This window comes from Tenrec ecaudatus, chromosome 14, assembly GCF_050624435.1.
Source record: "Tenrec ecaudatus isolate mTenEca1 chromosome 14, mTenEca1.hap1, whole genome shotgun sequence".
Taxonomy (NCBI): domain Eukaryota; kingdom Metazoa; phylum Chordata; class Mammalia; order Afrosoricida; family Tenrecidae; genus Tenrec; species Tenrec ecaudatus.
The window spans coordinates 83,448,352-83,469,937 of NC_134543.1; the positions used below are offsets into that span (position 1 = coordinate 83,448,352).

General features: G+C 54.0%; 2 protein-coding genes across 2 annotated transcripts; one reads left to right on the forward strand and one right to left on the reverse strand.

Moving 5' to 3' along the window:
- Positions 1–2,624: 2,624 nt before the first annotated feature.
- On the reverse strand, positions 2,625–3,419 carry PSMB11 (proteasome subunit beta 11). The gene has a single exon (XM_075532312.1). The coding sequence runs from the start codon at positions 3,417–3,419 to the stop codon at positions 2,625–2,627; it is 795 nt and encodes a 264-aa protein (XP_075388427.1).
- A 6,341-nt stretch (positions 3,420–9,760) lies between these two features.
- On the forward strand, positions 9,761–16,102 carry PSMB5 (proteasome 20S subunit beta 5). The gene is made up of 3 exons (XM_075531010.1): positions 9,761–9,989; positions 10,445–10,751; positions 15,618–16,102. The coding sequence occupies exons 1-3, from the start codon at positions 9,792–9,794 to the stop codon at positions 15,911–15,913; spliced, it is 801 nt and encodes a 266-aa protein (XP_075387125.1). The 5' UTR covers positions 9,761–9,791; the 3' UTR covers positions 15,914–16,102.
- Positions 16,103–21,586: the final 5,484 nt, after the last annotated feature.

Genomic DNA, 21,586 nt, shown 5'->3' on the forward strand with positions numbered 1-21,586 from the left:
GGAACTGAAAAGTGCCAGCTCCTCCCAGCCCCAGCCCAGCGGGAACAAAGACTGCACCCAGGAGTCAGAGCCGGAAGCAGGCTGCAGGGTCTGCAGGTCAGAGTGGGTGGGTCAGGCCCTGGAGCACAGGGGCCTGGGGAGGAGGTAGACGCCTTTTCCAACAGCTTGTCTGCTGGATTAGGGTACCAGGTGGTAAGAGAACAGGACCGTGACCCAGAGCGGGAAATGACATTTACTCTGCTGAAAGCTGGACCCCTGACACCCCAGACCTGGGAAAGAACAGAATGTTGGTGGCCTGGGGACAGGGTTAGGAGGTGGCAGCCCAAGCAGGGCATCAGAGGGGGCGAACCCATCAGTTCTGGCTGGGAAGAGCAAGCGCTCCGTCCCTTTGGTCTCCCCTCACACCTACATCAAACCCTCAGGAATAACTGGGGAGACATAGGCCTGGCTGGGGGCCCCTTGGAGGTGGTGCAGGGTATATAAAAGGGTCCCAGTCCCTCCCCCAACAGCACCATGAAGTCTTTCCCCAACTCCCTAAAACTATAGTGGAGAGGGCAGGAAGCTGAGGACCCAGAGAAACAGACCTGTCGGTAAGCCCTTGGGTTTAGCTGTATCTTGAAATCCCTCATCATAAGGACAGTGCATGTGGAGTGAGGACCAGGAAAGCCCCCCACCCTGAGGGCTTCCCACTAACCAGTGGACCTAAGGAACATGTAGTGGCCAGCAGTGCTTGGCTGACCCTCAGGCATTGCGCCCCAGCTGCTGTGACTTGGACAGGGACAGACTTTGGAGGAAGCTCAGCCAGGCCAGGAGCCCTGCAGGGGCATTGGAGGGTTTGACTAAAGTGGACACACACACACACACACACAAGTGGGGCAGGAAAGTGAAGGTGACAACCCAGGCTTCCCCCTCGCTGCCCTCCCTGCCTTTTCTCTTGCTCCCTGAGGCCTTGAAACCACCGGTGGGGGAGGGCTGGGGAAGTGGCGAACCCTGCCCCCACCTCCTTTTCACTGGAGAACATTTTCCCAAAAGGATGGCAGGACCTGGCATTTGGGCCTGGCATTTCTCCTGGCAGGATGAGGGGCCACAGCTCTCCACACTTCAGTGTCACTCTGGTTTCTGGTCTAGCAGCTCACCTGTAGCTGGACGGACTCAGGGCCAAGGACATCTGTGGCCCAGGATGTGCCCCATCACGATGCGATGCCTGAGTCAGTCCAGCATGAAACCCCCTCCTCATCGCACCTCCAGGAAACTAGGCTGCCTCAGGGGTCCCTGACCTCAGGCCTTCCCTCCAGGATCCTGCACCCCCTCTCCTGCCACGGCAGTGGCAGGGGCCCAGGGGGAATGCTAGGGAGGCTGCAGGCCAGACTGCTTGGCCCAGGTTTGAAGGCAAGCCCTCCAGTGTACCAGGCTACTTCCTCAGGCCCCTTTCCCACAATTTCCTCCCTGCTTCCCGCTTGTTGGGCTCCTTCCTGTGGTACCCTTGCCTTTACTTATCTCTTCCCCTTAGGATCAGAGGCCAGAGGTCTCCCCATCTTGCCTGCAAGAATTCTTAGCCTGAAGTGCCAGTTTAGAGCTCCTCTGGCTGGAGGCCAAGGGAGGGGCGCTCAGGAGGGAAAACAGGCCACCTTCCTCTTGGGCTGAAGAGGGAAGGGTGGGATGAGGAGAAAGCAAGACCATCACTTGCTGAGGGCCCAGCAGGCCCACTCCTAGGTCCCACCATGTTTTCTCTCCACTTAGAAGGTGGGAGGTGGGCATCCCTCCCGGGGCTGTCAGCTTGGATCTCCAACTTGGATCTCCAAGTCAGGGCTTCTGGGAGGAGGGGTGGGGTTGAGGGGGCAGGAGAGGATCTTAGTGCCTCCCTCCCTCTCTCCTTCGTGCCCCAGAGGGAGCTTAGGGATTGCAAAGGCAGGCAATAAAGACAGGAGGAAAAGGCTGGCAACCTCTCTCCACCCCACCCCAGAAGCCTGTAGGGAGGAGAGGAATTCAAGCAGCATCTCAGCCACCTGCTGTGTGACCAGGCACCAATCGAATAATCCTATAATCCTAGGTACCTGGTTCCTCACCTGTGAACTGAGGATACTCATTTACCCCAAAGGGTTATCAGAAGGACTGACTTTAGCAAAAGAGTGATTATCATTATGGGCACGATGGTGTGAGGCACCCAAAGCGTGCCCACACCCTTGCACCTTCGGGCTCCCTCTCCCCCTGACCCTGAGAGGGTCCCACACACAGATCCTGATGTCAGGGCTGACCAGGCTAGGGTGGCCCTGGTCACACGCTGCGGCAGGCCACTACCCTCCCCCATCTGCCACCCCACCTCTCCGAGGTGAGAAAGAGGCATAGAGTCTGAAAGGGAGCAGCTGTAGGCGGGCGGGCGGGCGCGCTGCGTGCACGGAAAGGACGACGGGCTGCGGGAAGACGGCTGGACCAATCTATTGGGTATGGACAGAAAGGTGTTGGCAGTCAGCCGTCACTCCGGGAGACAGAAAGAAAGGCAGGCAGGCGTGCAGTGCAGCATCCTAACCGCAGCCCAGGGGGAGGGGAGGGCCCGGGCCAGATGCGGCGACGCGGGGCGCCCACGGGGGCCCTCCCCCGAGTCCAGCGCCCGCCCCGTGCCCGGCTCAGGACCCCGCCTCGCTGGCCTCCTCCTCCCCGGCCTCCGGGGGCTCCCGCAGCTCTGCATACAGCACGCAGGCGTCGCCCCGAGACACGCACGCCCACCCACTCTCCCGCACGTGGAAGAGGTCCACAGACCCCCCGGAGTAGGCGTCCCGACGGGTGGCGTGGGCCACGGCCCGGCGGGCCAGAGCGTAGGCCTCCGGGGAGGTCATGTCGTAGCGGTAGCCGCTGTCCAGCACGCCGTAGGCATAGGGGGACCCCGAGCCCACCGAGAAGATGTCCCCCTGCAGACGAGTGCCGTCGCTGTAGACGTAGAAGAGGGCGGGCCCCGAGCGGTCCCAGCCGCACAGGGCGGTGGCCACGCAGAGATCCAGCCCCCGGTAGCGGGCCATCAGAGTGGACAAGAGCTTGGCCGCGCCCGCCACGCTGGGCAGGCGACCCTCTCTCAGTGCCCGCAGCCGCAGCTCCCGCCCGAGCACCCGGTACCACGTGGCGCAGTCGGCGGAGGTGCCCGACGTGGTGCCCAGGAGGTGCTGGTGCACGGGGATGACTTTGCGCGACGCCGGGCAAGCCACGTAGCCGCCGCAGGAGGAGCGCGTGTCGGCCGCCGCGATGACTCCGTGTCGGAAGCGGAAGGCCAGCGTGGTGGTGCCGTGGGCCAGCTGGGGGCCGTGAGCCCGCAGGAAGGCTGGTGGGTCCCAGCCCCGGGGCACTGCCCAGCCACCCGCCTGAGGCAGGTGAGGCGATGGTCCTTGGGCGTCGGGAGCCTGCCAATCGCACACATCCTGCAGAGCCATCCTAGGGCGGGCGGAGAATGGAGGTTGGAAGGAGCAGCGGGGCAGGAATTTGTGGGCTGGCCGGGGTCAGGTGGAGAAAGCGGACGCTAAAGAGAAGCTGATGTGTAGCCAGCACCAGCGAGATCACGGATAAGCGTGTGATCTGACGCTTCGCGTCCTTGAGTCCACTTCAAGCTTGGGACTGGTTCCTGGGGGGGAGCCCCGCCAATCAGCCCTTCACCTTCTGCTGCAGGACGCCTCTGAGAGTCACCCAGGGAGTCACCTGTCCTGTCCCTCATGCCCTGAATGCCTCAAGCTGTCCGTTGGGTGTGAAGGTTGCAAAGAAGAAAGAACGGGCTGGGACCTAGTTCCTCTTGCTTTTCCCACAAGGGGCAGAGACACACAGATACACAAGGAAAGGGCAGGCCCTTGTCCCTGCCCCGGAGCTCCCAGCCTAGGAGGAGGTAGACAACTCAGGGTTCAGATGTCCTCCAGGTGGAGTGTTCTGGCCCCGGGAGCGGTCAGACTCCCTTCCTCAGAGATATGGGGACAGAACTCTGAGGCTCAGCTCATGTTTTCAAACTCAAGATGGCAGTGGGGGCAGAAGAAGGCACTAGATGGACAAGGGCAAAAGAGAGGAGTGTGCTTACCCTGGATGGGGGGTTGGGGTGGGGGAAAGCTTCCAATATCATCTAGAAAAGTGGGCTACCGAGCAGCAAGGATGAAGGAACGCTAGAACCTAGAACTCTCTTCTCCGCTTCCATCTGCATACAAACTTGGCAGTATGGACAACCCTCTGGTCAAAGAATGTCTCTGCCTTGTGCCAAAGTCCTGAGGAGGCCTCTAAAAGAAGCTAAGGACCCGCTTTCTGCTGGTTCTCCTCCTGCCCAGCAGTTCACAATCGCGAGAGCCAGCTTGTCGTCCCAGGGAAGAGGCTCTCACAGCAGGCCACAGGTGGTTCTTTTTGGGATATACACGTGGCTCCCAAGGAACCTGGAAAAAATTCTAAAGGCTAGTATTCAGACAACGGCGATTCATTTATTTGTTAAAAAAAAGATTTATGGCCTGTGTATAATTTTTCAATTGTTGTGAGGGACGTCGGGGATTGGCTCTTGGGCTTCAAAAATTTGCTGGACCGTATCCTAGGGCAAGAAGTCTTAGCCAGGACACTTGAGGTGCCAGCATTGGGGTTGGCGGGTCCTGACAGTGGCCCCTTGGGATAAGAGTGGCCGACTGTAACTACTTCCAGCACATGCAGAACTTGTTTAACCCAAGAGGATGTTGTGAGCCTGGTGTATGCAAAGACCTGGACCCACACACAAAGGAGAAAGTCTGGTCCCTGCAGAGCTCGTGATGGTGGGGCTGGCATCGTAGTGTGCTGGAGACTCAACCCTGAGGAGGGATAGAAACATGCCACAGGAAGCCTTGGCCAACCCGGAGCACATGCGAAGGTCTAGCAGGCTCCTCCCCTCCGGGGAGGCTCACAGGTGACACTTGCTGATGGATAAGAATGTCTCCTAGAGACGATGCTGAAGACTGTGAATCGTAGACTCTTCCTGTACGAGTGAGTTGCTGCTGTTCTCCCCAAGCCTGGCCATAGTCACCTGAGTGAGGAACAGCTGAGTGACCTCCTAATTGGCCACCGTTTAGTCTCCCTCCCTGTAATCTCTCTGCACATGGGCACCTTTCCAGAAGGTACCAGCAGAATTCTGTTTTTCCTCTGTGAGGAAGCCATCCAGGGCTGTAAAACCGAGTTAAAATCACCTTCTCCTTCCCAGGTTGGTGTGTAGGGCCCATGATAGTCGCCTGGCAACCACCAGCCCCACCACCAACAGTCCAATCCAAATCCACCCACCACAACTTCTTTCTACTCAGCTCCTAACACATCTCCCACCTAGTTGAGTTCTAGCTTTCAAAACCTGGCTTAGGTCTGCCTGCTCTGAAAAGCCTTCCTGGATGTGGATGGAGAAAGAAGCGCCAGGGTTTTGAGGAGCGGTGAGGCCCAAGTGGTATTTAGGAAGTGAATCCGGAACTATTTGGCAAAGTCTTCCCGAAGCCCCGCTCCCCACCACCGAACCTCACTTCAACTTCTCTTGACCTCCTGCCCCGCTTCCAAACTCCAGCCCTTCTTGTTACCCCCAGCCCCACCCCACTGTCATTTGGGGGTAGGAAGCTTGGATCATAAGGTAAGTTGGGGGCCCGGGACGTTGATTAGGAGAAGCCTTCAGTGATTGGGGGGTGAGGAAGCTGAAGGCGGTGCTAGTTGCAAATGGAAGAAGAGTGTGAGAAGTACTGCAAAGGACTCACCAGCACCTGGCAATTCCTTGATGTGGGAAAAGGGAGGGAAGTTGTTGATGAGGAGCCAGGGTTTGAAGCCTCTAGGGCGGGAGAGGATTGTGACTGTCGCTTATTCGTTGGCGAACACAGAATAGGCATAGAGATGCCCATAGCAGTGAGACACCTGTCCTGTGAGCATCCAGTTGTGTCCCTTGGGTGTCACTGCGTCTGTTCTGACTCGTGGTGACTCTAAGGAGCAGAGCAGAACTTTCCCTCGAGGTTTCCAGGGTTGTAATCTTGGTGGTAGCACTGTGGGATAGGCACTGGCCCACTAACCTCAAGGCCCACAAACCCACCAGCACACCCCATGGGAGAAAGATGAGGTTGTCTGCACCTGTAAGATTTAGAAACCTATGGAGCGGTTCTGAATCCCAGTGTGAATGAAGTTCATGGGTCCCGAGCTAGAGCAGGCTGACGCCACAGAACGAACGGGGAAGCAGGGAGGTCACAGGCCCTTGGGTACAGAGTCACCTAGACCCAAGGTCCGTGGAAACTGGGCAGGACACCGCTAGCTAGCTCCCAGGTTGGCTCCCTGGTCAGCATTCCACATGGGACCACCCCTGGAGGCAAGCACAGAATCCCAGCAGGCAGGGAGGGTGAAGAAGCCAAAGACAGAGAAGTTCTGTCTTTTATAAAAAAGCCACAACCCTCGTGAGGCTGTGAGCTGACTCCACTCCTACACACTCACCCTGGGTCAGGTTGACATTAACCCTAACTGCCAGACCAACCAAGGGGCTTGGACAGCTTGGTAACAATGAAACGAGGTGCTTGGCCCCCTTGTGGGATTGGACCGTGCAAGTAAGGGGCATGGAATCCTAACGAGGGGATTGGTCAGTTCACCAACCTGCTAGGCTTCAAACGAGCCATCCCCAAAGTGAAAAGAGGGCCTCATGACCGTGAGAAATAAAATAGAGAGAGTAGGAGCTGTATCCTTGGCATCTGGGATCCTTACAATGAAAACCTCCCAGACTCAAGTGAACAAGAGCCGAAACACGAGAGACGGGTGAGATGGTGAGACTCAGCGGCAAAGGCCCCTGGCAGCAGGACCGGGAGACCAACGAGAGAGGCATGATAGCCCCCAAACAAGGTGGCTGAGTGAGAGAGGTGGCTGAGTGAGAGAGCTGAGTGCTTTGGCCAGAAGGCTTCCTAGCAGCATGGTTTATCTGTGGACTGCATCCCGGAGCTAAACAATTATCAGACACTTGCTACCAAGGGCAAGAGCCCAGGAGCCCCAAGCGAGGTCTGCCTGCGGTTGTTGTTCCTGATCCTGAACTATACTTCCCTGCTAGACACCGAGTGAAGATGGTCTGTGAGCTCTGGGCAGTCATTGCAAGAAATTACTCAGCAGAAAAGTAAGAGCGCCCTGGGAGGGTCAGCTGATGTCAAGAAGGCGACGTGGTTGGCGAGGAGACGGATGTCTGGTTTCTGCTGTGTAGAAATCAAGTCTTGGGCTGGTGTTGATGCTGATTCTCCCCTCCCCTCATGAAGTGAGAGGATCTCCACACCATCTTTACCTGACTGCTTCCACCACCCACACTCCTGCAGAATAATACCTGCTCAATAAACAGAAGCACCCTGCATTTCCCACCTCATCCAAGTGCGAGACACAGATAAAGATCTTCCGTTTCATTACATGCTGATGATTGGGTTTGGAAAGGGTTGCCAAATTTCAACATTAAAAATACAGCTGGGTGTGGAGTGGCTTAGGGGAAGGGAGGGGGCCAGGCTGGGCATCAGAGAAAAGTGAAATTTAGATGTGATGGATGCTGACACTGGATTCCAACCAGGAAGGCGACTCGGTTTTCACAGAACCATGAAGGCAGGAGGCAACACTTCATACTCATGCCCGCTTCCTCGCTCCAGTATGATTCCCCAAGAGTTGAACAATGAAGCTGGGAGGTGGGAGGGAGAGGCAAGGAAACACAGCACATCCCTAGACCAAGAACTCGTTTCCGCAAGCTGAGGTTAGAGAACTTGGTACATCTTTGTGGACTCTCAATAGGCTCTGAGAAGGTATTGGCTACTGCTGCAACTATTCAGGTGCCGAATTGAGAATCTAGTTTGTGGATTAACTGGGTCTTTGCTTTTCCATCGTTAGTCTTTTGGGCAATTTATTACTTGTTAAAATTTCCACCAGAGGGTGAAAGTCAAGAGAAGATTGAACCTTAAAAATTGGTGAATTTAGAAAATGGGAGTGGTGGTGATGATTATTGCTAGTAACACCTAGTGAATGTTATTTTGTCTTGGTTTTTACCATACCTACTGTGGTTTACTGCCATAAGGCAGTGGCTTTGGAGACAGTGCTGTCACTACGGCTGGTATCACCCAGGGAGGTCAGTCATGGGGTCACCCCTCCCACCATGGCCTCCCAAACCAGACCACACAATATCCTTAGCAATATTCATTATCCATTTCAATCATAGAATAATGTGATATAGGTGTGGATTGTTTCAGTGTAATATTTCTTAGGCTATTATGTATATTAAAATTATTTTCCAAAAGCTTTCTATATTGTATGACATTTATTTTTATTATTAGTTACATCATTGTTAATTGACCAAACCCACTGACGTCTAGTTGATCCGGACTCATAATGATCCTATAGGATAGAGAAGAACTAACTGTTCCCTAGGGCTTCTGACACAGTAAATCTTTACAAAAGCAGACAGCCTCATCTTTCTCCCAAGGAGCAGCTGGTGGGTTGGAAGCACCAACCTTCTGGTCAGCAGTCCAGGGATGCACTGGTAACTGAGCAGAATCCTTTAACACTGTTTTTCCTGTTCCTTTCGTTTCTATTTCAAAATAATTTCTATTCTCAAAAAAGTTACTGCTTTAGGTTCATAAATACTAATTACCATAATACTGCAGTTAAAATACCAGAAAAGTTGACAAAATCAGCAATAAAAACACCAGCAGCGTGAAAACAATCCATGGGTAATGGGTGCAGGTAAAACCTCAGGATTCAAAGCTGTCCTTATATTTTGTGCTCTCACAAGTGCATTCTCAGACCCCCCCCCAAATTTACATAACGACCCTACAAAACAGAGCAGAACTGCCTCTGTGTAAACCTTTCCTGGAGTACCCAGCCTCATCTTTCTCCCCTGTAGGGGATGGCGGGTTGGAACTGCTGACGTTGTGGTTAACAGCTGACTGCAAATCCCAGGACAACACCAGCGCTCTCCATTAGAGGTGCACTAGAAGGTCCAAAAAGTGAATTTGCATTGAGTTTTACCTTTGTAGGTCGGTATATTAATACACGTGGGCTGGGCTTAATGAAAATATTTTTGTTATCATAGAAAATAATAAATTTCAAAATGATTAGGGCAAAGAATGTATGGATGTGCTTTATACAATTGATGTATGTATATGTGTGGATTGTGATAAGAGTTGTATGAGTCCCTAATAAAATGTAAAAAAAAAAAAAGCTGACAACTCTTCTAAAAAAATAAAATAAAAGAATAAATTTCTGCTGAACCACTGCGCCAAAATGGAATATATATTTTGGTGTGACCTCTGGAAGTGACACCCAGCAGTGTAATCCGCACCCATCATTATGCACGCCCCCGCCCGGGAAGGTCACGGTCTTGACCAGTATGAGAGGGAGGGGCCCGTCAGTAAAAGGGCGGCTTCAGTCGCGTTGCCCGGCCCGAGGCTGGAGGGGCGAGGGTGGGGGGTGGGGGGTAGGGGGGGGCGCGAGCGAGGCCAGGGCACCTTTAAAGGTGCCGGGCCGATTTTCAACCAGTCACGCCCTTCTCAAAGATGGCCGGCGCCCCTCCCTCGTGAGTTTGCGGCCAGCCTGCCCCCGTACCCCTGTCTGGCCACGTCAATCGGGCGGTCCTTTCCGAAGGTCAGGGTAGCGACGCCGATCCGCCCGGAGCCGCCTCCAGGGCGACCTGGCCCCGGACGTGCGGCGCTCGGTTATTGAGGGGCGTGGCTGCCAGGAGTAAAGATGGCGGATCCGCCTCTGTTAGGGCGGAAGTGAGGCCCTAGTGGGCGGGGTGGCCCGCCGCGCCTTCCGGGGCGTCTGGGCGTGCGCGCGGCTTGCCCTCACTAGACATGGCGCTGGCCAGTGTGTTGCAGAGGCCGTTACCGGTGAACGAGCGCGGCTTTTTCGGACTCGAGGGCTGCGCAGAACTGCTGCATCTGAGTCCGGGAAGCTGCCACGACGGACTGAAGCTGACGGCGCCCCGATGGGACGTCCCGGACGAGCCGAGGATCGAGCTGCTTCACGGGACCACCACGCTGGCCTTCAAGGTGCGGGTCCCGGCGCCGCGCCGGAACCTGCCGAGGGCCCGCGCCCCGCAGCCCCGGCGGGGGTTCACGCGGGTCCCCTGCCCGCGGTCCGCTCACTCGGTCCCCCGAGGCCTGGGCCCGCGCCGGCCGGGGGCGGAGCGGGGGGCGGGGCAGAGTCCCTGAAGGATTTAGGAACCGGGCGGTGCCCCTGCGTCTCCGGGGGGAGGTCGGGGGCGCGGAAGGTTGGGGACCCCGGCCCCCGTCCACAATCGATAGAGCGAGTCGTTCCGGCTCGGCCACCCCAGGGTCCCGTTTGTCAGCCCCGCCGGTGCTCGGTGCAACCCTCAGCGGGGCACGAATATTTGGGGGAGTAAACGGTGACGTGAGAGAGCGTGGGAGAGGGCTGGGTTTGCCGGGAGCCCCGGCTGCGGTGTTCGGTGGTCTCACGTGGCCCGCTCTGTGCTCCCCCCTGGCAGTTTCGCCGCGGAGTCATCGTGGCGGTGGACTCGCGGGCCACGGCCGGCGCCTACATCGCCTCGCAGACTGTGAAGAAGGTGATCGAGATCAACCCCTACCTGCTGGGCACCATGGCTGGGGGTGCGGCGGACTGCAGCTTCTGGGAGAGGCTGTTGGCTCGCCAGTGCCGGATCTACGAGCTTCGAAACAAGGAGCGCATCTCGGTGGCCGCCGCCTCCAAGCTGCTGGCCAACATGGTGTACCAGTACAAAGGCATGGGGCTGTCCATGGGCACCATGATCTGTGGCTGGGATAAGAGAGGCCCCGGTGAGTTCATTGGCAGCCACGTGACCCCTGAGCGGCCCCCGCAGGGGAGGAAGAAAGGGTCATGAGTGAGCAGGGTGGACAATGTGGTGTGATGAGCCCGCTAGCCTTTGCTCTTTGTTCCCCAGAGGCTTGGTGGTGGGGGGGACCGGCTGTGCCACTGCTTCTTCATCAATGAATGTAAAGCCTCCACCTCACAAGGCTTCCCGCTCTCCTGTAACATGATAAGACTTAAAGATTGTGTTGGGAGAGGTAGAACATTCAAGGGGCCTTCAGAACATTCATGGGGGGAATGGAGTTGAGGGAGAGATCACGGAATTTTCCCATGGATTATTAATATTTTTTATTATAGCCACCTTATAACTCCACTGGACGGCACTGGCTAGAATTTTTAAGTCTACAAAGGAGGCTTCGAAGCATCTATGGAAGTTTCCCATGATCTTTTTTCATTCATTTTCCCTGCAAGCTTTTTGAAGTTTCCTCATTTGTAATTTTTACCTACTGGACACATTTACAAAGTGAAAGGGGATGTGAGGTTAATTTTAATAACTTCGCAGCTTGGGGGTTAAGCTCTTGGCTGCTACCTGAAGGTCAGTGGTTCAACCCTGCCAGCATGCTCCTCTCCAGCAGAGAGAGGCTGCAGTCTGCTTTCATAAAGATCGACAGCCTTGCAAACCTTTGGGGCTGTTTCTTCTCCGCCTTACTCTGAGTTAGAATTGAAAGTGGCAGGTTTGATTTGAGAATTTAATACAAAGTACCCTGAAAAATGCCTCACCGTGTGGCACTAGCCCCATTTCCTGGGCTCCACACAGTGGCTAATGCCCACGGTGTTGGGTGGTGAAGCTTGGGTATGTCCTGGTCACTCCAGCGCTAGTCATTCTCCCTCTGTCCTTTAGAAAGAGACTTTGGCTCAGTCTCCCTTCTGTCCTTACTAATCACCGAGGTCTTTTCTATCTTCCCTGAAAAGAAGTTCCTTAGCCAGGTTTCTTTCCAGTGTTGAAAAACTTTGTCAGGAAGTTCAGCCTGGTATTCCCCTTGGGGCAATTCTGCATGTTCCTTTAGGCGGCACATTACCCTGTGGCTACTTTATATCATTTTCCCTCCCATCAGTTTGAAAATTCTCATTTCTCTAACTGGCTTTGCCTCATTGGTCTACCTGCTTACTGAATGCCCCGTTACCAGTTGCCCTTTAGAATGCCTCTACGATGCCTTTTCCCCACATTCTTTGGTGGAGAAGAGGGAAAGGTACAGAAAGGGTCTCTCTCCACTCCTGGAGGATGAACGAAGACATGAAAGAGAGAGGAGCTCAGTTGTTGTTGTGGAAGTGGAGACGCCGCTTCTTTTTGAAAGGTCAGAAAGAGCAGTTCCATACACCTTGTCTGGTCCAGGGAAGCATTTTGGAGATGTTGATTGGGAAAATAAAAAAGGAAGCCAGTATGCATTAGCTCTTGGGCTTGTCCCAGGTGACAGAAACCGCGGTGAGAGCACAGAGTGACTAGGAAGGGAACCAGGCTGTCAGAGCCAGCCTGAGTTGTGCCATCTTGGGGATGCCTTGCCACAGCACCATCCCATCCCGTGTGCGTCAGCCCCTGGCCTCCAGAGACCACCGCGGGCCACCGACCACCTTCCCCAAGGCTGCTTGAGAGAAAGGCCATTTTCAAAAGAGCCAATAAGGTGCTGAAGGAGTTTTAAGGAGCGATTACTTCCGACCAGAGGAATTGGGAGGACAGCATGGACAGTTGGCTGGAGTTGTCCTGGGGAAAGCGGGGGCAGCACAGGATGAGCAGGGGAGGGAGGACAGGCGCCTTCGGTTTTGAGAGGGGAGTGGCGGAAAGAGCCTCGCAATGGGAAGTAAGGTGTGTGAAGGGGACTCGGGAGCCAGCAAACCAGAAAGGTCCACTGGAACCAGGTGGTGAGGCATCTACGACTCAAAAGCCTCATCTTTCTCCCAAGGAGCAGCTGATGGTTTTGAACTGCTGAACTTGTAGTTAGCAACCCAATGCATAACCAGGGATCCAGGGTAAGGCCTAAACACTTAAAACAACTTCCTTAGGTGACTCTGATGTACAGTGAGGGTTGAGAACCACGGAATCCGGGACAAGACGGTGGTGCCACCGACAGAATTTGAGAGCAGTGTGGGCTACGAGACAGTTTGATAGGCAACAGAGCCATGGAAGTATTGGAGGACAGGGCTCCGATTTAGGGGTTTTGAACTTGACCACAAAGGCATCTAACTGAAGGGGCCAGCAGGCAGTTGGAATGGGAAAAAATGAAAGAAAGAAAAAGATTGAACTCAGTTTTTTTTTAAATCGTGTTATTGGGGCTTTTACAGCCCTTATAACAGTCCGTACATCAGTTGTATCCAGCACTTTTGTACATAAGGCTTTCTGAATTTCTGTGATCCATGTAGGCTGTGCTGAAGATCAGCACGCTTTTGGAAAAGGGCCAAATAGGAAAGATTTTGGCTGGTATGGCCTTTGTCACACTGCCTCCTTCCGCGTAAAAGCAACCTTGCATCATGCCGTGTCAGTGAGCGAATGACACAATCGGGCAGTTTGTCTGGGCGGCTGCCTGGTGTATCTACCAGCTCTGCCCCATACAAGTTTTACCTATTGCTTCCCTCAACTCGATCCTGACTCATCGTGACCCAGCTGAACAGGAGAATTGCCCCATAGGTTTTCCATGGCTGTGATCGCTACAGAAAGCAGATGGTCCAACCTTTGGGCTTCGTCGCGGGGCCACCAGGGATCCTTCACTAGGAATAAATATTACGAGAACCGTACATATAATTTTACATGCTTATGGTAATCTCATTTGTGGGGGGGGGGAGAAAGTGTTTTGTGGTTTTTAATGATGGTTTAGTTGGTGGAGTACATTCTTTCTCTCTTCAGCATTGTGTACACATCTGTTCCCTGACATTGCTGGCAGCACCCATGTGGTGTCAGCCCTCCCTGCCTTTTTCACTGTGGGGCCCCTATTTTTGTTCACCCAGTTTTCTTGCCTCTTAGCTTTACTTTTGGGCAGGTGCTGCCCCTTGGGCTCCTGTAGCTGAGAACTGAGGAGCAGGGTCCGCTGGGTGTCTTTGACGTGGCTTCACTTCTCTGTTGGAGGGGCATCTCTGGGCCATAGTCTCGGGTTTAGTAAGTCTAGCCTAAGTCATGATTTGAATTCTAGTCTACCTTTTCCTCCCAGTGTGGTTCCTCCTAGTCAGAGCAGTCAGTGGGGATAGCCAGGCACCATCTACCTTATAGACTCGTGGATAAGCCAAGTTTTTTTTTTTGTTTTTAAATGTAACTTTATTTTTGGTTGGTTTGTTTTTCTGACTGTCACAAAGAAATAGTGTGGTAGTTACATAATCTTTTGTCAATTTGAGACTTAAGAGTGAAGGGGTGGAGTTTAGCCTGTCAATCAGGTCGGAGCTTGATGACCTCATTTGGAGGTGCTAAGGAGATAAATAGCTCGCTGGAGGCAGAACACAGACTCACTCCCTGTGAGAAGACACATGGCGCTGTGCTAGAGCCCTGGAGGTAAAGAGCCACGTGGAGGCCCCTGCCAGTGCTGAGATGCTTCCACCGCCACTGGATATGCTCACAAGACCTTCCTCCCACTGGCCTGTGATCTTCTGCGTCAGCGTCATTGCATGTGTTCCGTGAGTCTCCTGGACAGCCGTGATCTCAGCAGCCAGGTCCAGGCAGAGAAGACAAACATATTTCCAGTTATGGCATATACACATTACAGGGACGTGCAAGCCGCCTAAGTACAACATGACAGGAAGGGGTTGTACCATAGGCATACATGCAATCAGCATAAGCCAAGTTTTACAGCATGTTTTTAATGCAGCTTTTGTGGTAAAATTAGGTGCCTCGGCTGATACTCTTGTTGGCTTATCCTCGAGTTTATAGGGTACTTCTGGTTTCTGGTTAGTGCAGGCTGTGTCCAGAAGTACTTTGGACACAGCCCCGGAGTTGTAAGCTGCTCCCCAGCTTTTACAACCCTAGTTGCTACTCAGCAAAGGTGGAACACTACCTTTGTGGACTGATAGACCAGTTGACCTACATGTTACCTCAGACACTGGTGTGTCTCTAGCCCTCACGCCCAGTGTCTCAGTGCCAGGAAGGTGTTTGCTTATGGCCAAGAGATTTTCGTGACTGATTTAAGAGTACATTAATTTATAATATATTTTATTTAGCCCAGTATGGTGTCCTTTTGGTATGTGCTATTGAACCTCATTTTGAATGCTCTATAGCGACACGTGGCTCATGCAGTGCGATGGCGCTGGTTCCGATTCATCGTGACCCTATAGGACAGGCTAGAACCACCCCTCTGCATTTCTAAGACTGTAACTACGGGAGTAGACAGCCTTGTCTTCCTCCTGCGGAACAGCTGGTGGTTGCCAACAGTGGACCTCGCGGGTGGCAGGCCAGCACGTACCCCCTGCATAGTGGACAGTGCAGATCTGTGTGGGAAGATTGTGAGTTCTAGGCTTCACTCTTTCACTGTCTGCAGTGTGTCTTGCCCCCGGTTATCTAGATCTTCGGAGGGCTAGGACTGTGTCTTAAACATTCTCCCCACGGTGCGGAGGTGGTCGTTCAGATCACCCTTGCTTTGTGGTCTACAGAAAAGACAAGCATGTGAGGTGAGACGGTGAGGTTTCTTGTCGGATCCTGGAATGTTAGTATTCGGTTGGCTTCCTTTGGTTGTTTGCTGTTTGGTCTTGAGTTACTTTATGGTACAGTAGCTCTGTTCTCCTGCCTTTCCGTTGGTGTCCCCTCTGGGCCTGCAGGCGAGAGAACGACTCCTCCGCAGAGGGTGAGGTCAGCGGCAGGAGAGAGTGGTCCCGTTCCCCATTAGCCTCCTTTCTCTTCCCAGGCCTCTACTACGTGGACAGCGAGGGGAACCGCATCTCAGGGACCACCTTCTCGGTAGGTTCTGGCTCTGTGTACGCCTACGGGGTCATGGATCGGGGCTACTCCTATGACCTGGAAGTGGAACAAGCCTACGATCTCGCTCGGCGAGCCATCTACCAAGCCACCTACAGAGATGCCTACTCCGGAGGTGTGGTCAACCTCTACCATGTCCGGGAGGACGGCTGGGTCCGAGTGTCCGGTGACGACGTCGCTGACCTGCACGACAAGTTCAGTGCAGCTGCCCCTGAACAGGGGTGAGTGCGGCAGCTTGCATTTCTTGGGGTGGCTGTCCTTGGCAATAAAGTGTGCCACCCCATCCCGCAGGTAGTGATCTTTCTCTTCAGCTCATGTGCCTTGGCCTCTGTATGTTCCCAGTGGTTAATGAGCTGCTGCCGAGCAAGATGTGGGTTTTCCTTTGTTTGCTGTTACATTACACTCTCAGCCTCAGCCTGTGTTGTGTTGTGTCTTTTGTCCACAGGGCCCCTCCTCGGAGGACTTGACAGTCACAGAAGCCAGGACGGTGGGGGGAAGGGACTGTAATTACGGGACCCACTGGTGTGAAGACACTGGCTAGGGAATACACTAAGGCCCCCACGTCACAACAACGGAGGAGGAGGCCGGGAGGAGGGAGAGCCTGCCCGACTGGGCTTGCCCAGAGATGGCAAGTTGATGAGGGGAGGGCTGCACAGGCTGTACCAGGCAGGGCGGCAGAGGGGGAGGGAGGCCAGAATCTTAGAGCAGTTTGCCAGGGAGTGTGGCCCTGGAAAGAGAGAGGAAGACGGGCTGAGTGTCATCGCAACCCCGAGCTCCGTGATCCACGTCCTCTTGGTCCTCTCGTGGGAGGTGACCCCACTGGGCGGTAGTGGGCGCTTACCCTCCTGAGCAGGAAGCTAAGTCCCTGGAGTGTGTAGGTGGGGTAGAGATGGTTGGTTATCGCACCCAGCGCTGAGGGGTTCCCTGGCTATGATGGCAGCAGATGGCAAGGTCTTCTGTTAGCAGGGGGTGGGGGGGAGCCCTGCTGTGTTCCCTTAGCAGGAAGGATGAATGAGAACATGGTCAGGGTGGGCGCCAGCCCACTGAGACTGGGGGGAGGGGCCTTCACAGAACCAGAGGGACTTAGGCCTTGGCTACCCTGATTGCAGCCACTTTCTCATCACGGCCTTCCTCTCCCCCTCAGCCTTTGTGCAGTCTCTATTGATTGATGAAGGCTGTCGGCCAGAAACTGATCGAGCCTTGTTAATTGCATTTGTCAAAGGCAGGGAAATTGGGAATTAGTGAGAACGCAGAAGAGAGTTTGGAAAACAAATGACTCTTCAGCCTAAGGAGATTCATTTTGCTGAAAAGGGCCTCAGGAGCCCAGAGCCGGAGCTGCTGGCAGCCCCGGCTCTGCAGTGGAGCCAGCGGGAGCCAGGCTGCATCCTGTGGGCAAACCCTCAGCAAAGGGCCACCCAGGCGAGGGGCGCCAATGCAGCCTTCACCCTCCCACTTCAGAGTGCTTTGTAGCTCTTGGGGAGGCGGGGGAAAGGAACTTTTAATAAAGAGAAAAGTTGGGAAAATCACAATGAAGTCCAACCAGCAGTTGAAGAAAAGTGGGGTGGCCAGAGCTCTAACCACCAAGCCTCCCCCAGCCACTCCCTACAGCACAATGGATCCACCCCCTTCCCTGTCTACACAGAGTCACCCCCTGGGGTGTCTGGAGCTCCAAGGAGCACATTTTGAAGGCCACCCCCCTGGTCAATCTGTGAGACGAAGGTTCAGGATTGGAATTCCTTCCAGTGCCCCAAAGACGAAGACCCTGGGCCTCCTATCCCATGAAGAGAAGGGAGGAGCCTGCTTACTCCTTTCCTTGCCCTGTTTCTATCTCAAAACCACACTGGACCGACCTGACAGACCCCTGTTCCTTGGCCTTCCCGAGCCTTCTGTAGCACGAAGACTCATGTCTGGAGGGGAGCCCACGGTAGGTTTTCCAGAACTAAAGTGGGACAGAGGCAGAGGGAAACAGGATCCTTTGCCTCCCAGCAGTCCCCACGGAGGGGTGGGGTGGGTGGGTGGTGGTGTGTGTGTGTATGTGTGTGAATTTGGGTGCTGGGGGAGTTGGCTTTGCATGGAGGTGCCGTGTCTCCGCTCGTGTGGGGATGATGGACACCGCCTCGAGTCGGAGGGAGAGGTGCTGTCGAGTGGAGTGCACCAGTCCAGGGACTCCCATCAGATTCATTTCCCGGTGCAGTCCTCTTGTCAAAGGATGATGGGAAAGAAATTGCCTTAAATAGCTGGAAGATTAATTTCTCTCGGCAGCTCCCAAGTGTCCAGAGACAGGGTTCTTGAAGTGATGTCTGACAATTTTCCCTTCCTTCACAGACAGCAAAATCGGGCTCCTCCGGGCAAGTGATGGGACTAATCTGATTAGCAGCAGGCCCTGTGCTGCCTCTTGCTGTGGGGCCTGACGCAGCCCCACAGTGGGGAAGGCAGGGCCCAAGAGAGTCCTGTTGCACGGTGGGGTGTTCTTCAAGGTGCCAAGATTGGCGAGGACCCCGAGGGAGAAGATCCCGGGGAGAGCACATCCATCAGCCTGCAGCTAAATCGTCACCCTCTTTAGGCAAAAGCCGAGGCCAGTGACCCACCCCCCAGCAAAAGGGGAACCCTGTCAAAATAGGAGGTCACATCTTTTGAGGGGAAGTAAGAGAGCTGATTGATTCTGGTCCAGGCTTCCATGTAGTCTGCCTGCCAGGGGAAAGGAGCTGAGGTGGGAACGCAAAGGGAGGGCCGTGGAGGATTCCGTGTGCCGGGAGGCAGGGCACGGGTCAGTGGAGGATCTTTCAGGACCGCATTCCGTCCTGGGTGAAGACATCCGGGTCTTTTCATTCCCTGTTCCTTTTGTCCCAACCCCAAGCAGTGCCGCCCCAGCCAGAGCTGCCGCCCAAGGTGAGGCGCTTGCAACTGACCAATGGCCGTGACCCTGACCTCAACACGGGATTAAGTGCGCTCGGATGTAAAAAATACGGGCAGTCAGTGCAACTAAGCGGCTTCTGTTTCTGTGACTTGGCTTGGTTTTAAAACTAGCTTCCCTTCAGGAAGCCAGTCATACTGGGAATGCTTTAATAATCACGGGCCAGAGGAGTGTGCGAACACAGCGATCAGGACTGCCCTGATCAGCAGCTCCTGCCACCACCTCCTGCCTGACCCGGCCACTCCTCCCGCTGTCCTTAGCCTCCAGCTCCCCAGGCCCAGCTTCAGAGCCAAGAGCTCCCTTTCCAGGGGCTGGGCCCACCGAAGCACTTTCATAAGGGGGAGGGGGGAAAAAGGGAAAATTAGCTGACTCCAGGAACCCAAGTGGAAGGCGAATTTTGAGAATGATGGCAACGAATGTATAAGGGTGCTTTACTCAATTGATGTATGTATGGATTGTGATAAGAGTTGTGTGAGCCCCAATAAAAAGGTTTATAAAAAAAATTTAAAAACCACTTCTATAGTGTCCCATTGGCAGTTGTTAGTGGATCAGGCAGAAGAAACTCTGCCCACGTCAGCTTCTTGGGTTTACTGAACCCCCCTCATTTCTCCCGGAAGCTCTGCCCCTGAGTTACTTGGTCTCCTGTCCTTTCCATCCCATCCGCAGCTGTTTCCAGCCATAAATGCCTGGCCTGCTTCCTGTGGAAGGAGTCAGATGCCAAGCCGTTCAGCCCCTTCTGCCCCAGTTTCCCAGGCTGCCCTCTTTTTTCTTTCTTTTTTTAAATCATTTTATTGGGGGCTCATACAACTCTTATCACAATCCATCCATCCATACATTGTGTCAAGCACATTTGTACATATGTTGCTATCGTCATTCTCAAAACATTTGCTTCCTACTTGAGCCCTTGGTATCAACTCCTTATTTTTCCCCTCCCTCCCTGCTCCCCCTTCCCCATGAACCCTTGATAATTTAGAAATTATTATTTTGTCATATCTTACACTGACCATAAACATCATTCTTTTTAAATCACTTTATTGGGGGCTCATGCAACTCATCACAATCCATACATCCATCCATTGTGTCAAGCACATTTGTACATTTGTTGCCATCATCATTCTCAAAACATTTGCATTCTACTTGAGCCCTTGGTATCAGCTCCTCATTTTTCCCCTCCCTCCCCACTCCCCACTCCCCCTCCCTCATGAACCCTTGATAATTTATAAATTATTATTTTGTCATATCTTACACTGTCCAACATCGCCCTTCACAGTCCTTCCCCCAGGGAGAAGGTTATATGTAAATCCTTGTAATCTGTTTCCCCTTTCCACCTCACCCTGCCGCCACCCTCCCATGCCCTCTCTTTTCTGTTCTCTCTTGTTGCCCGGTTTCACATTCTTTCTTTGCTCCCTCACTTCATAAAAATTCTCCGTTCTCTCCTCTGCAGAATTTAAAATAAAAGCCAATCAATCAGCAAACCAGTGCTGCTTATGGACTTTAACGCAAACAGAAAAGGTTGTGACTAGCTGCAGGGTACCCACAAACCCGCTGTGCAAAGGGAAACACGGGGTCAGAGGAAGGCAGCTAGCGAGGATAACAGACAAATGAGAGACAGAGCAGAAAACGGACGCTCAGACAGCCCCAGCCAACTCGAGCAAGGGGGCGAGGGAGGCACGGTGGGGGCCGAGAAAGATGGATGGAGACACTGATGGGCAGAGCTGGACTGAGAATGGTGGTGGGGAGGAGTCTGGGGGGCGGTAGGAGAGGAGACGGAGGAGGACAGGGATGGAGAGGGCAGAGGACGAGGAATGGGGGGAAGGGAGCAGCTGGACACTAATGCACACTGAAGCCTGTTCCCCTGGGGACAGATAATTTCTCCAGCCACACATAATGAACCCATGCTTCTCTGTGTGTTGCCCTGTGCTGTCACAGTCACTTACATCCCCCCAGGAAGCACTCCGTGTCCACACCGCTGCCGCCGCTGCTCAGGAATACTGGAAAGAAGACCCAGGCCCTTCACAGCAAAGGGGAGGGCATTTTCTGAGGGTAACTGAGGCAGGACCACAAATTCCACACTTTTTAGATTTTTATTCTTGGGTCAGAGGTCCTCTTTTCCCTCCCTGCTGCATACCTCTCTCTCTCTCTCTCTCTCTCTCTCTCTCTCTCTCTCACACACACACACACACACACGTCCAGTCGCACTTGGATCTTTCTTTTTTTTTTTTAGGATCTTTCTTCTAGGCAAGTCACAGGTCAGGTCAGCACAAGGTCTTTGTGGGGTGGAGGGAGCCCAGTCACGCCCAGGAAGGTGGGGAATCCATGGGGTACATCAGGCAGACACAGAGCACCAAGGTCAAGGGGGTTATCTGTTGCCACTTCTGAAGCTACCCACCTATCAATCCGTCGCTACCACAGGGACCCCCCCCCCTCGTGCTCTGAGCTTTTCCATGCTCTCAGTTTCCCACAACACCGCCCCCCCCTTCTCACCCTGTCGCCTCTCCCCTCCCCCTCAGTGGTGTGCAGAGGTGTCTGATCAGAAGGAATCCTGTGAGCACTGGGGTGACATGGGGGGCTCCTCATCACCATCCCCCTTGAGTCTTGAGGCTGCAGGCATCGCTTAGTTATTTTTAGGAGAAGGCGGTGGAGCATTCTAAGCCAGCATGACAGGTGCAGCAAGTCCAAGTTCCTCCCAAAGAGGAAGAAGACCCATGAAGAGAGGTCGCCGTAGTCAACAGAGCCCGAGGGTGGCCTCAGGTGTGGGCCAGAAGCACGGGACACCGGCTCCCCTCGAGTGACCCTTGGGGAGTATCTGAGCAGTGTGCCGCCAGCTCGGGACTGTACACTGCCTCTCCTTTGGCATCTGGCTTAGCTCCCTTAGCATCATGTTTGCGAGGTTCATTCACGTAGCACGTGTCCTCATTTCCTAATACTCCCTTTTAAAAATGAAAGCAAAATAAAAGCCCTTGCTTGAAAAATTAACAAATGTC